At 37.3% G+C, this 22,511-nt stretch overlaps 2 protein-coding genes across 3 annotated transcripts; both read left to right on the top strand.

The window, feature by feature from the left end:
• The first annotated feature begins 4,557 nt into the window (after positions 1-4,557).
• LOC145571085 (uncharacterized) lies at positions 4,558-5,265 on the top strand. The gene has a single exon (XM_081630176.1). It carries the CDS (start codon positions 4,558-4,560, stop codon positions 5,263-5,265), a length of 708 nt encoding a protein of 235 aa, XP_081486302.1.
• Positions 5,266-9,167: 3,902 nt separating this feature from the next.
• Positions 9,168-22,031, top strand: LOC145572256 (uncharacterized). Of its 2 annotated transcripts, XM_081631248.1 has the most exons (7): positions 9,168-9,445; positions 10,500-10,552; positions 10,648-10,693; positions 13,759-13,836; positions 14,502-14,636; positions 20,113-20,192; positions 21,662-22,028. In XM_081631248.1, the coding sequence occupies exons 1-7, from the start codon at positions 9,191-9,193 to the stop codon at positions 21,747-21,749; spliced, it is 735 nt and encodes a 244-aa protein (XP_081487374.1). In that variant the 5' UTR covers positions 9,168-9,190; the 3' UTR covers positions 21,750-22,028. The 2 variants fall into 2 exon arrangements, with proteins under 2 accessions (XP_081487374.1, XP_081487375.1); XM_081631249.1 differs by lacking the exons at positions 10,500-10,552; positions 10,648-10,693 and having other exon boundaries at positions 21,662-22,031.
• The last annotated feature ends 480 nt before the right edge of the window (positions 22,032-22,511 follow it).

The following is a 22,511-nucleotide window of genomic DNA, read 5'->3' on the forward strand; positions in this document are numbered from 1 at the left end:
ATTATGGAACATAATAACCATTACTTGTTCCAGCCTTTGGCTTAAAAGGTCTTTAAACAAAACATACGACCTTACAACTGATGTAGCTCTTCTTGCTTCATTCTAAGCTTGTAAGTCGATAACTTAGCTTAACTTCAATAGTTTGAGGTCACTATCATAGTGGAACACTCAAGCAGTATCCGATACTTGTGAAGATAACGAATTGCTAAGTAAACTACAATAACATGAACTCATGAGTTGAAACGAAATCTAATTCCTTTTCTTCGTTCCTTCTTTCCTATATTTCTTATCATACAATATCTCATAATCTTACTTTAAGAATCATTTCTTTAAGTACCTTGACTCTTATACTTTGTTAGGCATAATCAAGCACCTAGTGCGCCGTAAAACAAAGTTCCATTTTTTCCATTAATTCTTACTCGAATTACTACATCAATGAGTCCTACTCAATAATGTATGATGCGAAAAGATACGTTGGTTGTCAAACATTGACAATCTTGAGTTTTCAACTCAATACCTCATGTTTTATCAAAATTACCTAGTATTTTGATTACATGATGTCCAACCGTCCTTTCGGACTTAGTCATAAAAGTCATTTATGAGAATTGAATTTTAGAAATGCTTTTCCTGTCTTTGAGAACTATTCTCAAGGATTTCCTTTACCAATCATGGAAACAATATTATTTGATTTAGAGTACTATGAATATAAGTGCAAAGTATAACCATTTATCAAGAACATAATAATTTTGAAATTTAATAGCATTCATGCAAACTTCAATCTTATTAAACGTCTTATTTACGCATAAAAATTGTCCCTTTTGGCGAAAATAAGGCGATTCCAAGATCCGAAGAAACAAAGAGTGGTTAAGCATGCTTTGGCTTGTCTTAAACACTCAATCTTCTAGGGTAAGCAATGCCTTGCTAATGGCTCTAAGCCACTCTTGGTTAGATAATCGTCGCATCTAATGCATCTTTGACGATGTATCTCTTTTGCCACGGTATGTGAGGACTCCTCACTCATACTGATGAGTTAAACCAAAACCAACGTGCACACCCGGTGTGCCTTATGCCCCTTAGAGGAGTGATGGCACCTCGCTTTGGCGTAGCCTACCATCACCATCGTCCGGTTAGTAAGTGTTGTTTTGGAAAGGCAAGTTTTACTCAATATTATTAGGGACCTAGGATTTCTATGTTGGTTGATTTAAGTGAACTTAACTAATCATCGCAACATCAAGAAAACCTAAGCATGCATCTAACGAATATTTCACACACATATATATAACCAAAAAATATAAAGCGAAATAATAGATGCATATTGGCAACTAGCATGACCCCTTGAAATCTTCATATCTTCAAAAGGTCTTCATTTGCATTTCAAGGCTTTGTCTTCCAAGATACGCCGTCTTCAAGACTAAACCAAACTATGCAAAAACTAGTGTCTATAACTAGGAATAATCTAAATATTAAAGTACAAAAATACTTGACGGTGCGTAGTCCGTGTTTTCTATCCTAGTCGGGTCCCACTAGTTGCCATTTCATAAAACCTGTGAGAGAGAGAGAATATATATATTCCATTCATCCATTCACTATTTGTGAATGGCCCATGCAATTTACAAAATTACAACAAGTAAAATGCATTCAAACAACGCGCGCACTAGTAACTAATCTAGGTGGTTAATCCGATTAACACGCCTAATTAAAACTAGTCAAAGTTGTTTAACCGATTATATAATTTACGTCATTAATAATTGAAGCTCCCACTAAATTCCGCATTTCCTTAATTAATCCAATTAATTAAGTCGGTAGCACCCAAATTTGTCAAAATGAAATTTTGCCAATGCCTAGCCTCCCAAAATTTTAATTAAAATTAACAAAATTAATTAAAATAAATAAACGGCAAAACAATTAACTTCAAGCCTAGTACGGCTAGTCACCTCACCACACAAAGCATACGCACATGCCAAGACCACGAATACACGACCCACGACACACGGCCGCGAGCCGCTGCCACAGCACAGCCGCGCGTGGCTGCTGCTGCCGCGCGTGAGCTGCTGTTTTGCGTGGCTGCTGCCGCGCGTGTGGCCCACCATCGAGGCGGCGCAACCACTGTGGCAGCCACATGCGGGCTGCTGTGCAGCCCGGCTCGCCATGGTGGTGCATTGCCTCTTTTTGCGTGCCACTACCTTAGGATTTGATCCCTTTTTCCGCGAGACAAAAAATAATTAATTCTAAATTAATTTTAGAACTAATTTAGTGAGCAAAATAAAATTTTAAACAAGTCTAACTTAATAAAATTTCAAAGTGCAATAACCAAAATGATTCCAAGAACTATCTTTAATTAAATTGGTTTAGCTTGGTGCAAAATAAAATTGAGGCAATTTCTCACTTTCAATTTAATCAATTTAAATTAAACTTGAGAATTTGACAAAGTAAAGGGAAGTTGGAAAAATATGAACTTTAATGTTCAAATGAAAATTCCAACATCTAAAATTTGTGAATCCTTGAAAATTATATCTTCCAACATGAAGATAACCAAATTTCTATCACAAAAATCGAAACTTTATGTTTCTAATCAACTTAAAATGATTAAAACAACAAAGTTCAACTCAAAATAACATGGAATTTAGTGGTTTTCAAAGTTTCAATCACTTATCATAAATAAAGATTGAATCTTTAACACTTAGGAAGCCTCAAAAATAAAATTTTTACACTAAAAAGCAATTAGTTTGCAATTATGTGAAAATAAATCAACCTTTAAGCATCAAATGCTACCAAGTAAGTGTGCTTTAAGGGGACATAAAAGTGCAGAAAATTATGCAAATAATCAACCATATAATCAACAATTTATGCCATTAATTTCAAGGTTAGAAAAGACTTAAAATTTTTCATCAAAAACGAAAAACCCCTCGAAAAAGGCATTTCTGGTCAGAATTTAGCTAAAATCACAGGTCCAACGGGGTAAAACCATTTCCAGAACACGTTTTCCACCCAAAATTCACTAGTCTTGGGCGAAAATCTGGGTTCTGGGCCAAATTCAACATTAAAAACGGGATTAAATAAATAAAACCGAGCTACTAATCTAATTAGCAACATAAACCAGAAAATTAAGCCAAAAATAAACCTTGAAAAACACGATTATAAAAATAAACGAGCGGTGCTCCGATATCGCTGTTGGGGTTTGGTGAGTCCGACTCACCGCGGAAACAATTCCTCCTGAGGAACCACTCGCAATAATTAAAATCACAAAGCATAAATAAATATTCACAAAGAAAAGATAACGAATCTTACCCTCGAAGCGAGCTTCGCCCAAAACCCGGGGCTCTTACTTGAAAGCTACTAGCACGTCAAGCGCCGTGCCTCCGACGGTATCCACCCACAAATGGGCGAACACAACTTTAAGGTCTACTACCTTGGGGTTAGCAAGGTCCGACCTAAACCCGAGTGTTATGTGAGTTTAAGAGTTTTCCCAAAAATTATGGAATGCTCTTTTTAACTCCCACTCAAGCACTTTACTCCAAATCCCAAGCTTGGTATTTATAGAGGAAAGTATGAGTGGGAATTTCTATCCCATCAATGTGGGATCATGAAATTCCACAAATTAATTTAAAGCTAAATTAAATTAAAATTGCAAACTAATAATAAATCTACAAGTGGCATTACCATGTGAGATGGGTTGGTGAGGACCGCATGGAGAGTAGGGGACCATACTTTCTCCCCACTCAATACTCTCCTTGTGCCACATGTCCTCACTCACTTACTCCCATTTTCCATACTTCCCCTTAACCCACGGCCCTATGGCCCGAGCCAAGGCCCGAGCCAAGCCACGAGCCAAGCCCGAGCCCGGCCCGCACCAGCCCGCACCTGGCCCGCAGCCAACTGCTGCTGTGCGGCTGCGGCTGCTGCCGTGGTGCGGCTGCGGCTGCTGCCGCGGCTGCGGCTGCTGCCGTGGTGCGGCTGCTGCCGTGGTGCGGCTGCTGCCGTGGCACGGCGCGGCTGCTGCTTTGCCTAGCCGCGGCTGGCCGGGGCTGCTAGCACGGTGTGCTAGCTCGTCTTGCCCCTAGCATTCGGATGCTCGGGGCACACCGATGCTAGGGGTATTTTCGGGAATATGGTCGATTTATTATTATTTTGCGCGTCTCGTCTTTTATCATTTTAGACTCGACTTCCGACGATCGGTTTTGACGCTCTAAGCTCGAATTACCGACGTCTAAATATTTAACACTCAGGCGACGAATTAATTTCTTCCGAATTAATTCGTCGAGTTGGTTCGCATATATTTGCTTGGGTGTGACCCGAAGGGTTCAGTCAAGATTAAGCTGTAATATTAATTATATTAATATTACTGATCGGAAGGGGCCTCCACCCAGGCATTCCGATCACTTGACCTTACTGAATATATTAGCTTTCTAATAATTCTGAACCCGCTATCAGAATAATACACTTGTTCGAAGGACACCATTCCTTTCAGATAATACATTGCAACGGGGGATGCAAACAAAAATTGCAGCAAAATTTAGGGTCCACCGATCAACATTTAACAGATTATTCACTAATGTAATGAAGCAAAAACAGAGTGGGGAGCTGATTAATGTCAGGAATAAAAAATTGGGCAAAGTTGGTCCCAAATTCAAACAATATTCTGAAGAATTTCACCAGTCATGCCCACTTAGGTTGAGAACCACAGAAAGAAGTTATGCAGGTTATTTAAAAATATCTCATGTAACAATACACAGTTTAAGGAAAAGGGGGCTGCTCAGAACTCATACAAGCTGTAACCATCCAAAGCTGACTGACAACCACAAGATAGAGAGACTGAGATGGGTGTTGGCACACCTCAGCCCTACCACACAAATAGAGGACCCAATGTACAATGACATGGACCATGTCATTCACATTGATGAAACATGGTTCTATTTGAACCCAGAGATAAGAAAGTTTTATCTTCTGCCCAATGAAGAAAATCCTTATGGGTGTGAGCAGTCCAGAAAGTTTAAGGTTAAAGTTATGTTCATGGCCATGATAGGAAAGCCACAACACAACACAAATGGGGAAATGATCCATGATGGCAAGTATGGAATATTTGGGTTTATTTATGAGCAAAGGACAAAAAAATCCAGCAAAAACAGGCCAGCAGGAACAATGGAGTTGAAAGCATTGCAATCAGTAACTAAGGATGTGATCAAAGAGATGTTGATCAATAAGGTCATTTCAGCCATTATACAGAATTGGCCAGCACACTTGTCTAAGGACATTGTCATTCAATGAGATAATGCAAGACCCCATAAAATTCCTACAGATCCAGAGTTTGTGGAAGCTTGTACACAAAATGGATTCAACATCAAGATGGTGTACCAGCCCCCACAATCTCCATACCTAAATGTGCTAGACTTAGGGTTGTTTACAGTTATGCAACCAATTCAATATCAGTCATTCCCCAAAAAAATTTAGTTAGTTAAAGTTGTGGAAGAGGCATACAACACATTTGAGTATTTAACCCATTATCAAACAAATTCACATGGATCACATTACAGTCATGTATGACTGAAATTCTGAAAAGGATGGGAGGCAACAACTTCACCCTACTCCATATGAAAAAGAGAAGATTGGAAGAGCTAGGAATTCTGCTAGAGAGGCTCACTGTCAGCCCTAAGTTGGTGGCACAAGTTATAAAACCACCTTAATGACAGGTTCAGACTAGTTAACCAGGCTCAAGCAGAAGAAGATGTTGAAATGGAAGTAGATGCTGATTGAGATCGAAGAAGCCAACATAAATATTCTGTGTAAGGTAGGGACTCAAATTTCTATTCAATGGTTTTTTTTGCTTTTGGGTGTAAGATAGTTTTTGGGCAGTCCTTAGGACCTACATATAAAGGTGGATTGCCACTCATAACCATATTGTGATGTATAGGACTCAAAATGTGTAGTTATGTGTAACTTTTGTGGGACTCTCTCTAGTATGTATGCATGTTATGGCATGCTTTTGTTAATCGTGAAATGGAACTATGATTATTGTAGTAGTAGTATTTTGCTATTCAGTATTACAACTAAAAAAATATTCACAACTTATTTTAGGTTCTCAAATGTAAAAAAGAATTCCATCAGAAGTCTTTTCTCATCATAACAAAATACACTTGTTTGTTACCTCAAAACTATTTGATTCTAAAATGGATAGATCAAATACTGGAGCAAATCAAACAGTTTTTTGTTTATTAAACAAGTCTCTTCATCATATGGAATTTAGGTTGGTTGATAATCTCTCTCCGTAGGTCATTGAGATCAATTAGGGACTTAATTTAGGACATCAACCAACAACAACAAATGATCTCTCCATATTGGTCATTGAGATAAACTAAGACTCAATTTAGGCCATCAAACAACAAAAAAATAGTTAAAAGACCCATCATCATCCATCAATCAGTATCCCCATTAGCAACATACCCAACATAGGAACAACAATATATCCAACTCAGAACCAACAACATAGCCAACAGAGGAACAACAAGAAAGCCAACCTAGCCTCAGTTTTAACTAACATAGGAACAACACCATATACAACTTAAGAACAACAATATATCCAATAGAGGAACAACATCAAAGCCAACCTAGCCACAGTTTTAACTAACATATAACAGCACCATAAACAAGTTAGGAACAACAATTTCTCCAACAGAGGCAGAACAACATAGCCAACACAGGAACAACATCAAAGCCAACCTAGCCACAGTTTTACCTAACAAAGGGACACCACCATACCCAACATAGGAATAACAAAATATCCAACATAACAATATATCCAACAGAATATCCAAAATATCCAACCACATATCCAACACAATATCCAAAATATCCAACAACATATCCAACAGAATATCCAAAATATCCAACAAATTATGCAACACAGCCAACAGAGGAACAACATCAAAGCTAACCAAGCCTCAATTTTAGCTAACATAGGAACAAGAAATGCTAATAAAACATCAGAAATGCTAACATAGGAACAAGAACAAAGCCAATAGATGAACAAAGCCAAAATTTGAACACAAATAGGAACAAGAACTAAGCCAACAGAAGAACAAAGCAAACACCTGAATACAACACAGGAACAAGAACAAAGCCAACAGATGAACAACAACATAGCCAACAGAGCAACAACAGAATAGGCAACAATAGGGACTCAGAACATAGGCATAAACCAGAAAAATGAAAACAATTTCAGGGGTTAATGCAACAATAGGGACACATAAAACATCAGAAATGCTAATAAAGTTAAGGGATAGAGAATGTTACGCGTCTAAGTCGCCAGAAGGGTGGAATTTTCGATCCATAAACTTGAGGAACTCGAGAAACGTTGGGTCAATATGCTCCTCATCAACCTCAATTCCAGATCTCACCCTTTTGTTCCCAACCTTTGCATCTTTAGAAGCAAAATACATTTTGGTGGAGGATTAGCCATGGTACAACCCCACCATTCCTCTTCCGGCTCAGCTTCACCTTTTACCTTTTTTCCCCCGTCGGTTTTTTCTCCTTCAACCACCTTCGCCTTTTCCTCTTCCTTAATTTGGTTAGTAATCTTAACCCCCCTCCCACCATCTTCCTCATAACTTCACATCTACCAATTTTGCGTGGTATGTATGTAGGGTGTTTCGGTTTAACAGTGCTAGGGTCTACCTTCGGCAAATCGAGCACGTTTACCCCCCTTCGCTTCCTCAATCGAATTCAAGACCTTTCCAAGAGCTAGCAACCCACTGTCAAACAAAACCTTGCTAGCTTCACCGGATTTGAAAAACCGGCAAGGCCACCCAGAATTTGTCTCAAGGGAAATGATCAGATCGGACAAAACACTAACCTCCTTCTCGTCGGTGGTTGCATAGAAAACCTTTTCTAAGGGACTCAAACCAGCGATTTTTCGATTCTCGATGGTAAGATCTTATAGATCTGGGAAAAAATAAAGGAAATTATGGTAAATCTGAAGGAGTAAACAACGAATTTGAGAAGACGAGGAGTTGATGAAGGGGATGGAGTGAAGAGAGAGAAAGAGAGGCGTGAAATGGGGAAGAACAAGGGTTAGGGTTCCTAAATTGTTTGAATGATGTTGAATCTGGTTGTTGATTAAAGTGTGGGTGGAAGAAATAAATGAGAGTAGTTGGGAGTTGATTTAATTTTGGTGGGAGAGATTAAGACAAATCAATTGTGTCAAATTATCTCGGAGTCTGATTTTTTTTCTCGGATTTTGTAGAATCCGACTCCGACCCTCCTTTGACCAGAAGTCGGATTATTTTAACAGATTCATTTTTGGATTACTTTTTCTCGGACTCGGAGCAGATTTTTTTTCCTCGAAACGACGTGGTGTAGGGTTGGATCCGGACTGGATTGCCATCCCCCTACACGTGTCAATCAAAAGGGTCACCTACAAAAATGGAGGGAGTATATACTCGGAGTGAATTTAAAAGTTTAATTTTGCCCGTGTAACTGTGCCTGCTGCACCCCTCCACCCTCTCTCTCCTCCATTGCAGTGTTCGTTGAAGTAGCTTGTGGGTTTCTCTCCTCCATTAAAGCTGTTTCCGAGGTAACATAGCTTATTTTATTCATCGAATATCAATTTCATAATTTAGGGTTTCGTTAATTTAATAGTCAGTATAGTCAATTTAGGGTTCGGATTATTGAATTATTGGTTATAAATACTCGAATAATCTACAGAACCTACTTTGATTATCAAGCCATAGTTACAGAGTAGTTGGCAGTTGCTAATGTGTTGCAGCGTTTTGTTTATACAACCCCTTTTACTGGTTATAATACTCGAAGGACTTATTAAGCCATAGTTGGTTGCTAATGTGTTGCAGCGTGTTGTTTATACAACCCCTTTTACTGGTTATAATACTCGAAGGACTTATTAAGCCATAGTTGGTTGCTAATGTGTTGCAGCGTTTTGTTTATACAACCCCTTTAGTAGTTATAATACTCAAAGGACTTATTAAGTAATAGTTGGTTGTTAATGTGTTGCAGCATTTTGTTTATACAACCCCTTTTCATAATACTCGAAGGACCTATTAAGCCATAGTTGGTTGCTAATTTGTTGCAGCGCTTTGTATATACAACCTCTTTATTAGTTATAATACTCCAAGGACTTATTAAGTACTAGTTGGTTGTTAATGTGTTGTAGCGTTTTGTTTGTAAAACCCTGGACGGAATTATGAAAAATGAGTATTTCTCCATGGGCCCAGGGCGGCCGCCCGTCTTGCCGTGGCTCAGTGATGGGGCTCCACGTGCTCCGGTTCAGTATCAACAACAGTACCATCAGTCTCGACAGTCTGGTCCATTAGACACTTCTTACTCAAGTCATCTTGTACGCGGTCCTTTTTTGCATCCCTCTCATGCTCATATGTCATCTGTTTCAATCCCAGCCACTGCCAGAGGCGTTACCTTGAACAGTCATCCTCATTCAAAGGTTCATTTCTTTCCTTATATTTTCGACTTTATCATTGGTAGCAAATTTCTTTATCTCGATTATCATTGGTAGCCCTAAACTTCTGAAATTTGTCAAATGTGACATTAATTATTGTTTTGGTTTAAATTTCGGTTTAATTTGACTTTATTTTTAACCTTGTATTTTATTTTTCATTGTTTAGTAATTCCTGTTATTTGGGTGGAATATGTATCTTACCTAGCTAGATTTGGTGGGTATTACATTGTCATATACTTCATTGAGCCAATAATTCACCAATCCTGACCGGTTTGGTTTAGCCGCAAAAGTGGGTAGTTCATTATCTATGTTTATTGGATGGGAATCAGCTTCTTCTCTACATTAGGTTCCTTTCCATGTGACATCCGTACAAAATTTTCTAGGAAAGGTTCATGAAATCAACCATTTCTGAGCGTAATGTAGGAGATTCAAGTAATCATGTATATGGAGTACAAATGTACCAATGCTATGTTCAGAAATAACAGGATCAAGTGTTATACTATGTTATATCTAAGTAAGCTACATGAAATTGCACTAATATATCTCAGATTTTTCTTGGCATAGAATGGTTAAGATTTATTTGGAAACTTTGCAGTTGTGCAATATATTGTTTATAGAGGACTGATGAGCTTCACTCATGCCCAACTTTTTTTCTCCATCTTATTTTCAATTTCTGGAGCAAACATGTCAACTGAGAGGTGTATACTTGATTGTTTACGATTAACACGCTCTGCATTATTTCATACTTGTGGTTTCTTAACCTTGCCAACTGAGAGGTGTCTTTCTGGTTGTTTTTGATAAATGTGCTTTGTGTAATTGCATTTTTGTGGCCTCTTTAAAGCTTGTGAACTGAGAGGTGCTTACTTGGTTGTTAATTATAAATTGTTTTTTGTAATTGCATTTTTGTGCTCTCTTTAAACCCTTCCTAACCAAGAGATGGTTATTTGGTTGCTTATATTGTGTTCAGCATTTGAATTTTTTTTTCTTCTAAACATTGACTTTTTTTTTCTTCCCTTATCAAAATCTTCTTTTTTTTTAGGCTGGTTCATTTTCCTACACTGCTCCTGAAAATAGTGCTCCTAAAGATCCCATGTGAGCAAGTTCTTCTGATTTAGTTTGAATGTTCGATCCCCATGTTAATTTCTGTTTTTAGGTTTTAGCTATAATTAAATGTTTGATTTGTGTAGAGACAAAGGCACAGATGATACATTTGTCACTCTTAGGGATCGAAAGGTGAGGTACACTGTTTTTCTTTAGGAATCATGTGTATGAGATTACTCACTCAGTCCCAGAATGATGCTACTTACTTCAATCTCTGTTATGCATATTCTCAATGCAATTTAAGTAAAGATATGGAAATATAGACATGTTGTAGGGGTAGTTTGGTTTTTTTATTTTTTTTATTTTGTGCTTTAGGTACTTTTTTAAGTGATAGTCTGGAACTTGATCTGTTTATAGAAACTTTTCAATTTTCACACTTCTGATCACTAAGATTTTCTTATTTTGCTCTGCTGATTACCCATGCTATACCTTCTTTTTCTTTTTCTTTTTTTTTTTTTTGTGAAAAATTCATTTTATTGCAAGTCATAAACTAGAGCTGGCAACTGGCAAACAATTTGGGACATAGGAAATGTTTAGTAAATTAACATTAGTTCAGTCCTAATATAATAAGAGATCAGCTTAAAAAGTCAACTTAATTTTAAACAATTTTAAAACTATAGCTAGTTTGCTCCAATTATTAATTTCATCCCTTTAACATGCTTACTCCACTCATATTTGACCTTATTAAGCTATTACACTGATTTCAAGCCAATCAAACTTGGCACTGATAAAGTGCTAAGCTACTTGGTTAAATAAAACATAAACTCTGATAAATTTATCCAATGATGCAAATAGATTAAGCTTGGATTTCGGAAATCCAATATAACAATTCTTACCATTTGGGGAGGTTGATTTCCTTGTATCAAGAGTAGACGGTGGCTACAAATTCGTTTTGTGGGGTTTGGTAAGAACAATGGGAAGTTGTGGTGCAAACATGCAATGCCAGTATGGCTATTTTGTGGTGTATTTGGTTGGTGCAAAATTCCCGTCTTTTCTCGCTCTTCCTAATTTACTAGATTTGGTCTGGGACAAAGAAACTTGTCTCAGTGCCATTGAGGCTAAGACTGTTGGGGCATTTAAGAGCTGTTCGACTGGGGATATGCAAAGAAACTGGCTTAATCCGTGTATTAGATTCCTAAACAGAGGAAAATTTGCCCTTTTTCTCTGTATGCAATTTTTCAACTGTTAAAAAAATTTAAAACAAATACATGTAACAATTTATACCAGTGAGCATCATTCTCCTTTATGTGAAAGAAGACGTGAGCAAGTGACCTGAGATCCTGTATTCCTTAGTTTGAATAGGATTAAGTACAAAGAATAAAAAGACAAAATATGACATTTTTTGCTGCACATTTGCACTAGAGTTAAGACACAAATCAGCTGCAAAATCTATACTTTCCAACCTCTTTTGTTGTTGATAACATCATCACCATCACAGCAGTAAGGATTAGTGTTGTGCTGCATATAATATAAACTAGTAACTCCTTATAATAATTATGTAAACCAGATTGCGTATACTCCCTCCAATTTTTTTTAATGTATCCATTCACTGTAGACTCTTGTTTGCAAGAGAAGTTTGTTGACATAGTAAATTGGTGGGTGAGGGTAAGAAAAGGGTATAAGTAGGAGAGATAGTTGGAAGGTGTAAACATTATGGGAAATAGGAGTAAGAAGGAAGATTTTGTTTGCCAAAAGTATAATGAAGTAGAAGTAGGTAGATGAGTAGGTGACTGTATATAGTCAAATAAGGCAGTGGAAGCTGCATTGGCCCAACTTCCATTATCAACAATTAAACTGCAATTCTTACATCCCAATCTTACACCTTGACTATTAAATTTGATCCCTTTGCTCCTTCATAACCAGGATAGCTTGCAAAGCTCTCTGAGTTTTGAGCAGTTCACCAACACTCTCTGCTCAACATTCTCCTCCATAATAGAAGCATCTTCTACTGGAAATTCTTTTTCTTTCAAGTTCCTCACTAATATATCTTTTGTAGGACCATTGTATGCCTATTAAGGCAGTCACTTTACACATGCTCATTGGTTGGCTCTTTGATGGTACTTCTTTGCAACATTGGTTAAAAAATCAAAATTTGGTCTAGAGATTGCCATCAAAGAAAATTCCTCAGATACATCGTTTTTACAGATTAACACTAGATGTGAATTTTGGATGAAGGTTTCACACCATTGGCTTGCCTGTACAATTTCAGGGCTTAAGTGCAGAATTCCACACTCATCAAAATTCTACCATGGTGCAACTATGTCCAAGTTACCATAATATGGATTTTGACAGATATATGTGAAGCTTAATAATCTAATAAAATGAATTAATCTTGTTTCTTGGCTATGAAGCTAAAGTCCAAGTTAAGAAGTCTAAAAGAAACACCAGGAAATGAGTACCCACTTTGATGTAAAGAATGGAGCACCATTTTAAGACATTGAATGATTGAAACATCACCATCTGATGAAGCATGATAATTATTTAATTATTTGGTGTCTTTCTAATCTTTGGGTATGGCAGTAACTAAAGTGATCTTGATGATGAAGGAATGGTCATTTGGGCTAGATTTTTTTTTTAAAAAAGGGGGCTTAGTTACATTGCTACTAATATGGAGTCGCATGTGAAGAATTATAATCACATGGTAGGAACTTACACTGATAGTGAAGTAGTTCCAATAATATTCTTATGGTATAAAGTGCAACTTCTTTTATGCTTGTAGTTGTAGTAGTATGTTTTCCAATTTGGTTCTGCAAAATAACTAAATAAAGAATTGTTATGACCTTTAATGTGAGAACAAGCTGGTTATTGATAGATAATGCTGGTTAGGGGTAGATGTCTATGTGTTTGTTTTGCTATATGTTTCTTGTGTTTGACTTATCCACTTGGTATTTTAGCTTACGCAGCTATGTTTTTGAGCCCATACATTATAAAATTGTGAGTAGCCTTTTGCTGCTAGGAAAAGTTTTTATTTGTCTTATTATATTTAGGAGTTTTTTGGGCCATGGACATAATCTTTGCCACGGTAAGTAAGAAATCTTTTGATATACTGTCTAGTGAGTGTGAGTCTGTCTCCACTATATAGTTTTCGGAAAATTTTCTCCTGGTCTCCTTTTCGTGCAATTATAACATGAAACACAATCATGTTTTGGTCCATCATCAGATTTGAGTCCTAAGCTATCTTTTGCTACTTTTTGTAGGTCAGGGTATCAGATGGGGCTTCATTATATGCGCTTTGTCGATCATGGTTGAGAAATGGATATGTAGAAGATAACCAAGTATGTAGAATTCGTTCATGATTAATCGATGGATCTATCTTTCTTATCCTATGCAAGCATATGCAGCTGTTTAGATATCTATGTATCTCCAGGCATTTTTTGTTTGATCAAAACCATATGAGTCCTGGAATGTAAGACAAGGAAAGTTGTTATTAGGTATACCAAGTTTATATCGTGAACTTGTTATTAGGTATACCAAGTTTATATCTATGTATCTCCAGGCATTTTTTGTTTGATCAAAACCATATGAGTCCTGGAATGTAAGACAAGGAAAGTTGTTATTAGGTATACCAAGTTTATATCGTGAACTTAGCAGTTGCCATTACAACTTACAAATACATATCCTGTCCAGAATGAAGGTAGTAAATAAGAATGTAAAGAATAAGAAAAATGTGTTATTTTATAATTAAAACTTACTTTTTTTGTTGGCTAATAGACTCTATTGTTTGAAGATTATCATGAGCAAACCACCTCTTCTCTGGTTCACTCTCTGTCAAGTAGCTAACAGTTATAATCTCTATTCTCCATGGTTATTAAGTGAGTATGTATTTATGTTGGAGTTTGAAGTACCAATGAAACTTTCCATTGCAATCTTGTTAATTGTTCATTGTTCATCTCTCTCTCTCTCTTTTTTTCTTTTTTCTGAATTGTTTTGAAACTTGCAGCCACAGTATGGCGATTTTTTGAAGTCTCTTCCGAAACCCTTGCCTCTTCCTCTTCCTTTGCCTCTGCCTCGGCCTTTATATGAATCTTCTTCACCTAAGAGAAAGGATAGAGATGATGAAACAGAAGCTGACGAGGTTGGTTTTTCTTGGACTATACTGTTATTACTAAGTCCTGTCTTTTATCTTAAATATCTGTAATTGCATAGGGGTGATCTTGCAGTCTGTACTCCAATACTTATCATCTTTTAGCAAAAATTTTGCATATTTGGTTGTTATTTATTTTTTTTTAAGTTGGACCATTTGAATTATTATGCTTATTAATTCATAATTTTTATTGTGAATATTTTTTATTGTCTTTCAGCAAAAAAAAAAAATTCAAATATGATATTTTGAAAGTATATATCTAGACTAATCTAACTTGACTTTTTTCTTATATACTTGTGCATAAATCACAAAATATGGTCAAAGGAGAGTACGGATGTGTAAAGTCCAAATGATACAAGTATAAAAAAACGGAGAAAGTATGTAATTGTGGAAATAATTAATTATATGTTAGATTACTTAATATCATAGTTTAATATGTTGGTAATTTAATAATTCATTATATGTTGGTAAGTATGATTCAGTTAGTAAGCTAAGCAGTAGGCAAATTTGGATGTCATTAGAGTAATCAATCATGATAAGTTTTTGGATGTTGTTAAACTTTTTATTATGAAATCTAGATGTTGTATTAGTATATTTGGATGTTAGATTACTTAATATCATAGTTTTAGAAACCATGCCAATGCGCCTCCCCCCTACGACCCTACCTTGGTGCAACGCATACCATAAGGCGTAGAAACCCACTGAGAGGCAAGGTACTGCGCTTTTGTGGTTTTTGTTCAAAGTGTATTCCAGAAGGCATAGAAGAGCGCTGAAGCTGATCACCTCTCTGGAAAAGTGCAAGGTGTTGCGTTTGTGTGCTTTTTGTTCAAAGCGAAGCTGAGTGAAAACCTAAAAAAAACCAAAATTTCTTCAAATTAATCCTCAGTCATCAATAAATGTTTCCGAGCCCCTCAACTAGTTGCATGAATTTACTTGATTTTACCCTCCAAGTAGAAAGCCCAAATAAATGAAAACCCTCTTCTCTTTTCCTTCTTGATCTGGAAGCATTTAACGCTTGATTTTACTCCCGCTCTGATTTTGCTATTCTCTTTTCCTTCTCGATCTGGAAGCATTTAATACTTGATTATACTCCCACTCTGATTTTGCTAGTCACATGATACCCCCCTCCCCCTTCTCTTCCTCTTTCTGATTTTTTCAAACTTATATTGAGCCCTTTTTTTTTATTTTTTTTATAATAAAAATTTAATACCAGAATTTAAAAAATATGATATTTAGTAAAATAAAGTTGCTCAGTTGCACCTCATATACAAAAGACGAGTGCTTTGCGCCTAGGCTAGGTTTTGAGGACCCTTTGCTCCGTTTTAAAACTAATTTTATCATAATGCACTATTGTAGTGATTCGCATTAATTCCATTTTTTACTGGATTGTTGCATTCTTTTAGATTACAGAATTGGAAAATTTTCAGTGAATGCTATTAGTTTTAGTTAGGAGAGAACTTCAACAGATTTATGGGGTGATCATCCCTCTGATGCCTAAGCTAGTGTTACTTTGCACAACGGAGAGAGAAGAGGGGGGGGGGAGAGATAACCTACTTATGAAAGACCTTTAATTCAGCTGATGCAAGCAGGAGGATAGTTTGGAGAATGCAGATTAGTGTTATCAGAATTTCTGTTAGTGCCTTGTCTGTGAAGTTAAAATTTTATATGAATGAGGGTAGTTAGTTTTGAGCTGATTGTAGGGGGGCTGGGTTGGACTTTTCAGGTCAAAGTATCAGGCTGAGCTAGGCTTTAAAACCCTGAAATTTTGGGGGGGCCAAAATCTGGTTAGGTCACCCTTCATGGCCAGGATGGCTGGGGTTATAAGTAAGAGGTCAGTTGTGAGGGAATATTATTCTGAAATACTGAGTAATCTAGTTTTTAGGTCTGGGTTGTATTATCTCCTTTGGTGATTCAATTAATAATAAAAATCTGTCAGCTTTTTTACTTTTCCCGCTTTTCATAATTAATTGCTATTCGAGTAAATTCCATCCCTGTAATGTAACAATAGCACCTGATAGAAGGGCATGGAAAGAGAAGATCTTTGTTGATGACCACCGGAGATAAAATTTTGGTTTCACGTAGCTGAACCCGTTATGTTGAAATAAAGACTTTGCAGCGCCTAGAAACTACTTGAAGAGAATCGAAAATCTTGGCCAGTTGTTTGGTAGGAATTACCATGGTTTCTGACAAGATTACAACTCTAATTATGGCAAAAATTAGGGAAGAACAATGATGATTATATTGATAATATGTGAATTACACTAGATTGAATGATAATTCCACTTTCGAGAGGTGGATTCTCTCCAAGTATGGGCTTTCGAGAGGCTCACTCTCTCCCAATAACAATGCTCAATAATATTCCACATGATCATTATTCCTCCTAATGAGGCCTATTTATAGGAAAACTCTCATAACAAACTCTTAACTTATTCCCCAAGCTACTACTAATAGGCTATGACTAAAATACCCTTCCCCTAACATGAATTCCTTGCATTACCCGCCACCCAAACTTTCACCTTGTCCTCAAGGTGGATAGTAGTCGGCACTCCATTCCTGGCAGTGGCATTGATGAGCTGAGTCCAACTTCTTGTGACAATCGTAGCTAAGCTCCTTCTTCAGTGAGGTGCTAAACTCGGTGGAGAATTGATCCTGTTCTAAAGCCTTGTAGCAGTCATCGTAGTACATTCTGAAATATATGCATAGGGACTAAGTAATGGGGGTCAGGAAATTGAGTTGTGGATATAAGCCTTGTGTTTTTAAAGCTGGATATTAGTCTTCCATCATATGTCTTACGTAGGTTGGAGGGACATGGGGAAGGGCTATCTTTTAAGAGCTGTGTGGGTTAAAAAACTAAATGTGAGAAGTGGGATTGGTAAGCTGGACATAAGAGATTGGGCTGTGAGCTAGGAATTTCACTAATGGGCCTTGTCCCATTTAAGAAAATTGGACCTATTTCCTCCCTTTTCCCCCTTTCTAGAAACCCATTTAACGGTTTGGTACCCACAAAGTCTTTCCTCAGCCATTATATCATAATTTTGGTAATTGACAAAATTACCCTTACTAGCATATTTCATTTCTGACTTCCTCTCCAAGCCAACAAGAGACCCCAAGCTTCTCTCAAACTCCATTGTTACCGGAATATTCTGCACCAAGATACATGGTGCCTCGCCACCCAAAAAATCACCACCACTAGCACGCTCACCCGGACCACCACCGGACCCGGTCCCTCTGGCACCTCCACGCTCGAACTTTCCTAAAGGCGGCTTCCCTGCGAGACTATTACATCCATCATCGCCGGCAACACCTCTTTGACCACTGCTTTCCTGGCCAACAGATGTTCCGGTGGTAAAATCATCTCCATTAGTAAACTCGATGTTACTACCGCCACCAGATCTGCCGTCGCCGCTACAACCACTCACTGTCAATCTTGGCCCCTGATTTGAGCTCTTCTTTAATCGAAAGCCAAATATCCAACCACCACTACAGTTTCCAACACAACCTCCTGACCACCACCCGAACCACAACATTCGGCGCCACCTCTCTCAAACATTCCACCATACAAACCACCAACAAAACCACCTGTCTTAGTTCTCGACCTACTACTCTCAAAATTACCGCTAACACCACCCCAAAAATGCACACCACCAGTTTCGCCGGTGCGATCACCTCGGCCTCCACCGGTAAATCCATCTGCAAAATCACCACGTGTTCCACCAGCAACTCTACCAAATTTCTCCACCATCGCATCACCGGAGAAACTGCTAATGACGGAACAAGAGTACTGTGCACATATGGAAATCTCCAGAAATACTTTCTCCTCCACCATCTTTTCCTCTTGTGATGCAATTCCTTCCTCACCACATGACAACTCGGAGGTGGCTGACTCACTCACCTGATGTTCTTCTTCCTCGAAGTCTTCTTGAATTACACCTATCCCTGATTTGATCCGAGAAATTGCATCCTCAAAAATCTTCTCTATGTTCTGGCACAATCGATCTGTAATTTCATCTATTTTTGCCTCAAATTCAGGCTGTGAGAGCATGTTAGAGAACTCACTGTTCACTGGCACCTTCACCTGACTTCAGGCAAGGTCATCGAAGACCGTACTGCACTGATACCATTTGCTAGGAATTAACATGGTTTCTGACAAGATTACAGCTCTAATTATGGCAGAAAAGAACAATGATGATTGTATTGATAATATGTGAATTACACTAGATTGAATGATAATTCCACTTTCGAGAGGTGGATGCTCTCCAAGTATGGGCTTTCGAGAGGCTCACTCTCTCCCAATAACAATCCTCAATAATATTCCACATGATCATTATTCCTCCTAATGAGGCCTATTTATAGGAAAACTCTCATAACAAACTCTTAACTTATTCACCAAGCTACTACTAATAGGCTATGACTAACATACCCTTCCCCTAATATGGATTCCTTGCATTGTTATGCCAATAGCAGTGCCGGGCGATGTGAGGGATAACAGAGTGAATTATAACTAGCATGGATCCATGTTGATTCTTGGATCACAGATCGGTGTATTGTTGTCGTGGACTTTCTTGGTGCTTTACTCTCTCTTCGGCTGCAGATTTACACTATGTTTGGATAACAATAGTGAAGGGAAAGGGAGGGGAAGGAAAAAGAGGGAAGGGAAAGGGAGGTGAGGGGAGGGAGAAGGGAGCTTCCATTTTCCTTCCAAAATTCTCCAACAATGGAGAGATTTGGTTTATTAAAAGGGGAAGGAAAATGGATCCTTCCAATCCCCTCCCCTTCCTTCCTTGCATTAGCTATCCAAATAAAGGATGATGTAATCTTCCTTTTCTCTTCTCTTCCCTTCTTTCCATCTCTCTATATCCAAACATAGTGTAATTTTCTCTCTCATGTTGGCCGACTACTAGTGCCCTACTAGGGTAGGACTTGTGACCTTGAGAAGTTAACATTTTGTGAAGTGAATCTCAAGAGCATTGTGTGTGTGCCTAGCTCATTAGTAAGGTAAAAACAACTGCTTGTTTGTCAAAAAAAAAAAAAAAACTGCTTTCTCTGTTCCTTTTATGTTGCAACATTGGGGCAATTGGGCTTTACAAAACACACTTTAAAATTGATATATCCTTAATTATATAATTGTAAAATTTATAAAAAGTTGATTTGAAAGTATGTATCACAACGAATCTAACGAGGCATCACATGACTATTTATTTTCTTACATATATTACACAATGTGATTTTTTGTTTTGTTTTTTTTTTCCTTACGTATATAACACAATGTGTGTTTAAAAGAGGAGTGTATAAATATTTTTCAAATGCGCGAACATTGTAATATTAAAAAAAAAAAAGTATTAGTCTATTAGTGGTGGGGTGTGGAGATAAGGATTTGGCATGGCAGCTCAACCTTTTGTTGTGAAGATTGTCATGGTTTGACATTTTTTCAAGAGTGTTAATTCCAGTTCTCTTTTTCTGTATGCAGTTTGAGAAATCAGTTGAGATGTCAAGTGCTGAGGAGCTGCTAACCAGGCATGTTAAGCGAGCTAAGAGAGTTCGAGCTAGGTATGTTACTATATTTTGGACATTTTACATTTTACGCAAATGCTATCTCTAGGTCACTTACTTCCTCCGTTTCTATATTATTGAATGTTTTAGATTCCAAATATAATTTTCCTTTCATAACCAAACAGCCAATTAAGTTTATTTACCAAAGAATATAACCTGACCACCCCAAGCAATATAATAAAAAACCCCAAATAATAAGAATGACCCCACCACCCCAACCAACACAGCAATTAAACTAACACCACCGCCCACCTCCCAGTCTCCCACCTCCCTTTCGCACCACCCCACCCTTTATCTCTCCAAACCTATCACCAACTTCACAAACACATGTACCAGCCACCACCATCGTCCCTCTTCTTAATTTCTCTGCTTAACAGTTAGGATACTGATCACACAGCCTCACACTGTCAACAACTACTGCCAGCCTACAACAAAATCCTAGCTGTTGGTCTGCTGCAAAGTGCAAACCACAACCAAAATCCATTAGAATGAATAAGTAGGCAACCACTAGCATTGAAGCTTTTTCCACAATAGAATCTCACAACCTCTACCATCAAATCCCAAGCTACTTTTGACAGTAAGCCCCCATATTTCAACCCTGATGGTCAAATGTGGCCGGGTAGGCTTTGAGACCTCTGGTTGAATTTGGCTGGTTAAGGTTCAAATCTCAGTCATATAAAGAATGGCAGTACTAGGCACCTGGGAGACGGGAGAAAGGAAATGGAGAGACATTCCAGTAATTTACCACTTGAGATGTGAGAGAGAGGGAGTATTACAATGGCCTTTTCAGTCTTGTTTTCTGAAGTTTACAGTTTAGAGATGTGGAAAAGATATGAGAAACGCAGAAACCACCACCACCCCCCCCCCCCTTTCCTCCGTTCCAAATTAGTTGACATGTTTTAAACTTGACACTGCAAAATCTATTGACTAGCTATTGTGATTTACAGATAAAAAAAGTCACATGAGATAATTAGAGATATTTAATGCATTGGTAAATGTCATATAGAAGAAAGGTGTCAGCTAATTTGGAACAGAGGTAGTATATAATTAAAAGTATATTAATGAAGTCTAGACAACTTCATTGTTAGAAAGTAACTTATCCACCCTTTCCCACTTCTTTCAATAGATCCCAACTCTATTTGGTCTTCCTCATAGATGCCTAGATGGGTTAAATTGTAACAGTTTTTTTTGTGAAAAAAAATCTAAACAGTTTTTTCCCACAAAACAGTGATCTTATAAGAATCTTAATTTAGTGGAATGTGAAGACATGTTGATAGTCGTGAAATGTGAATCGTCTTATATTCATAGACATCTCTCTCCCCTCTGTTTCGATTGTGTTTGTAGACATATATAACTTTAAGCGTATGAGCTAATTTACTTTGACCTTCCTGCTATTGTTTACCATGTACTAGGACATGCGTGTAAAGTAAGGATGGGCATTTTAAAACTATTGCTTCTCTTTGCAGATTGAGGGAGGAAAGATCGCAACGAATTGATAGATACAAAAGTAGGCTGGCTCTTCTTCTTCCTCCTAACGGAAATTTGCAGGAATGATATAAGCAATGGAAAATTGGTCCCTGATTCATATCCACACTCTACCAGGTCTGGTATATTATGCAATATTTCTTGGCAGATGATGTCTACCCTTTCAAGTGTGTTTGATGAAGCAAAGTTCCATCCTTCAAGTTATCACTTGCTTGTTAATTTCCTAAAACGTTTTTTCTGAAAAATATTTGCTTGTAATTATTTAATAGTATTTTATTTATTCATTTTAGAAAGGGCGGCTCCAATACCTGAAAAAATCGTGACTTTTGCAGTTTGCCATCTAAATTAGGAGATTTTCTTGAAGTTAATTTTCTAGTTTATCATGTAAAACTAAACTACTTGTAGCAAATATTCCTATTATCCTAGTTCTAGTCCCATATTTTTATTACAAATAAATATCAAGACATGTTTATTGTTAATTTTGGATATATTTTTGTTTTTTTTTTTTGAGACGGTTTGGAAGGACTTTTGAAATGATTTTATAGACAACGTTGCAGAAGCTGATCGTGTGGAATTCAGTCATATTCGTTGGCTCTTGACATTTTGGAATAAGTAAAACAAGGTTTATTCACACTACCCAGTTCACCTAGCTACCAATTCCATTAGCCCACCAATTCTGAACAAAGTCCATATATATTTAACATATTTATGGGCTTATGGCCTATATATGTTCTAGATTATTCTTGTGTTCTAAGTTATTCCCATGTTTTAAAAAATGTTGATAATTTGTAAAATAGAGCAGGTTGTAGGAAAATTTATCTTATGATGCAA

Source organism: Chenopodium album, chromosome 12 (assembly GCF_948465745.1).
Source record: "Chenopodium album chromosome 12, dcCheAlbu1.1, whole genome shotgun sequence".
In the NCBI taxonomy this organism is placed as follows: Eukaryota; Viridiplantae; Streptophyta; class Magnoliopsida; order Caryophyllales; family Amaranthaceae; genus Chenopodium; species Chenopodium album.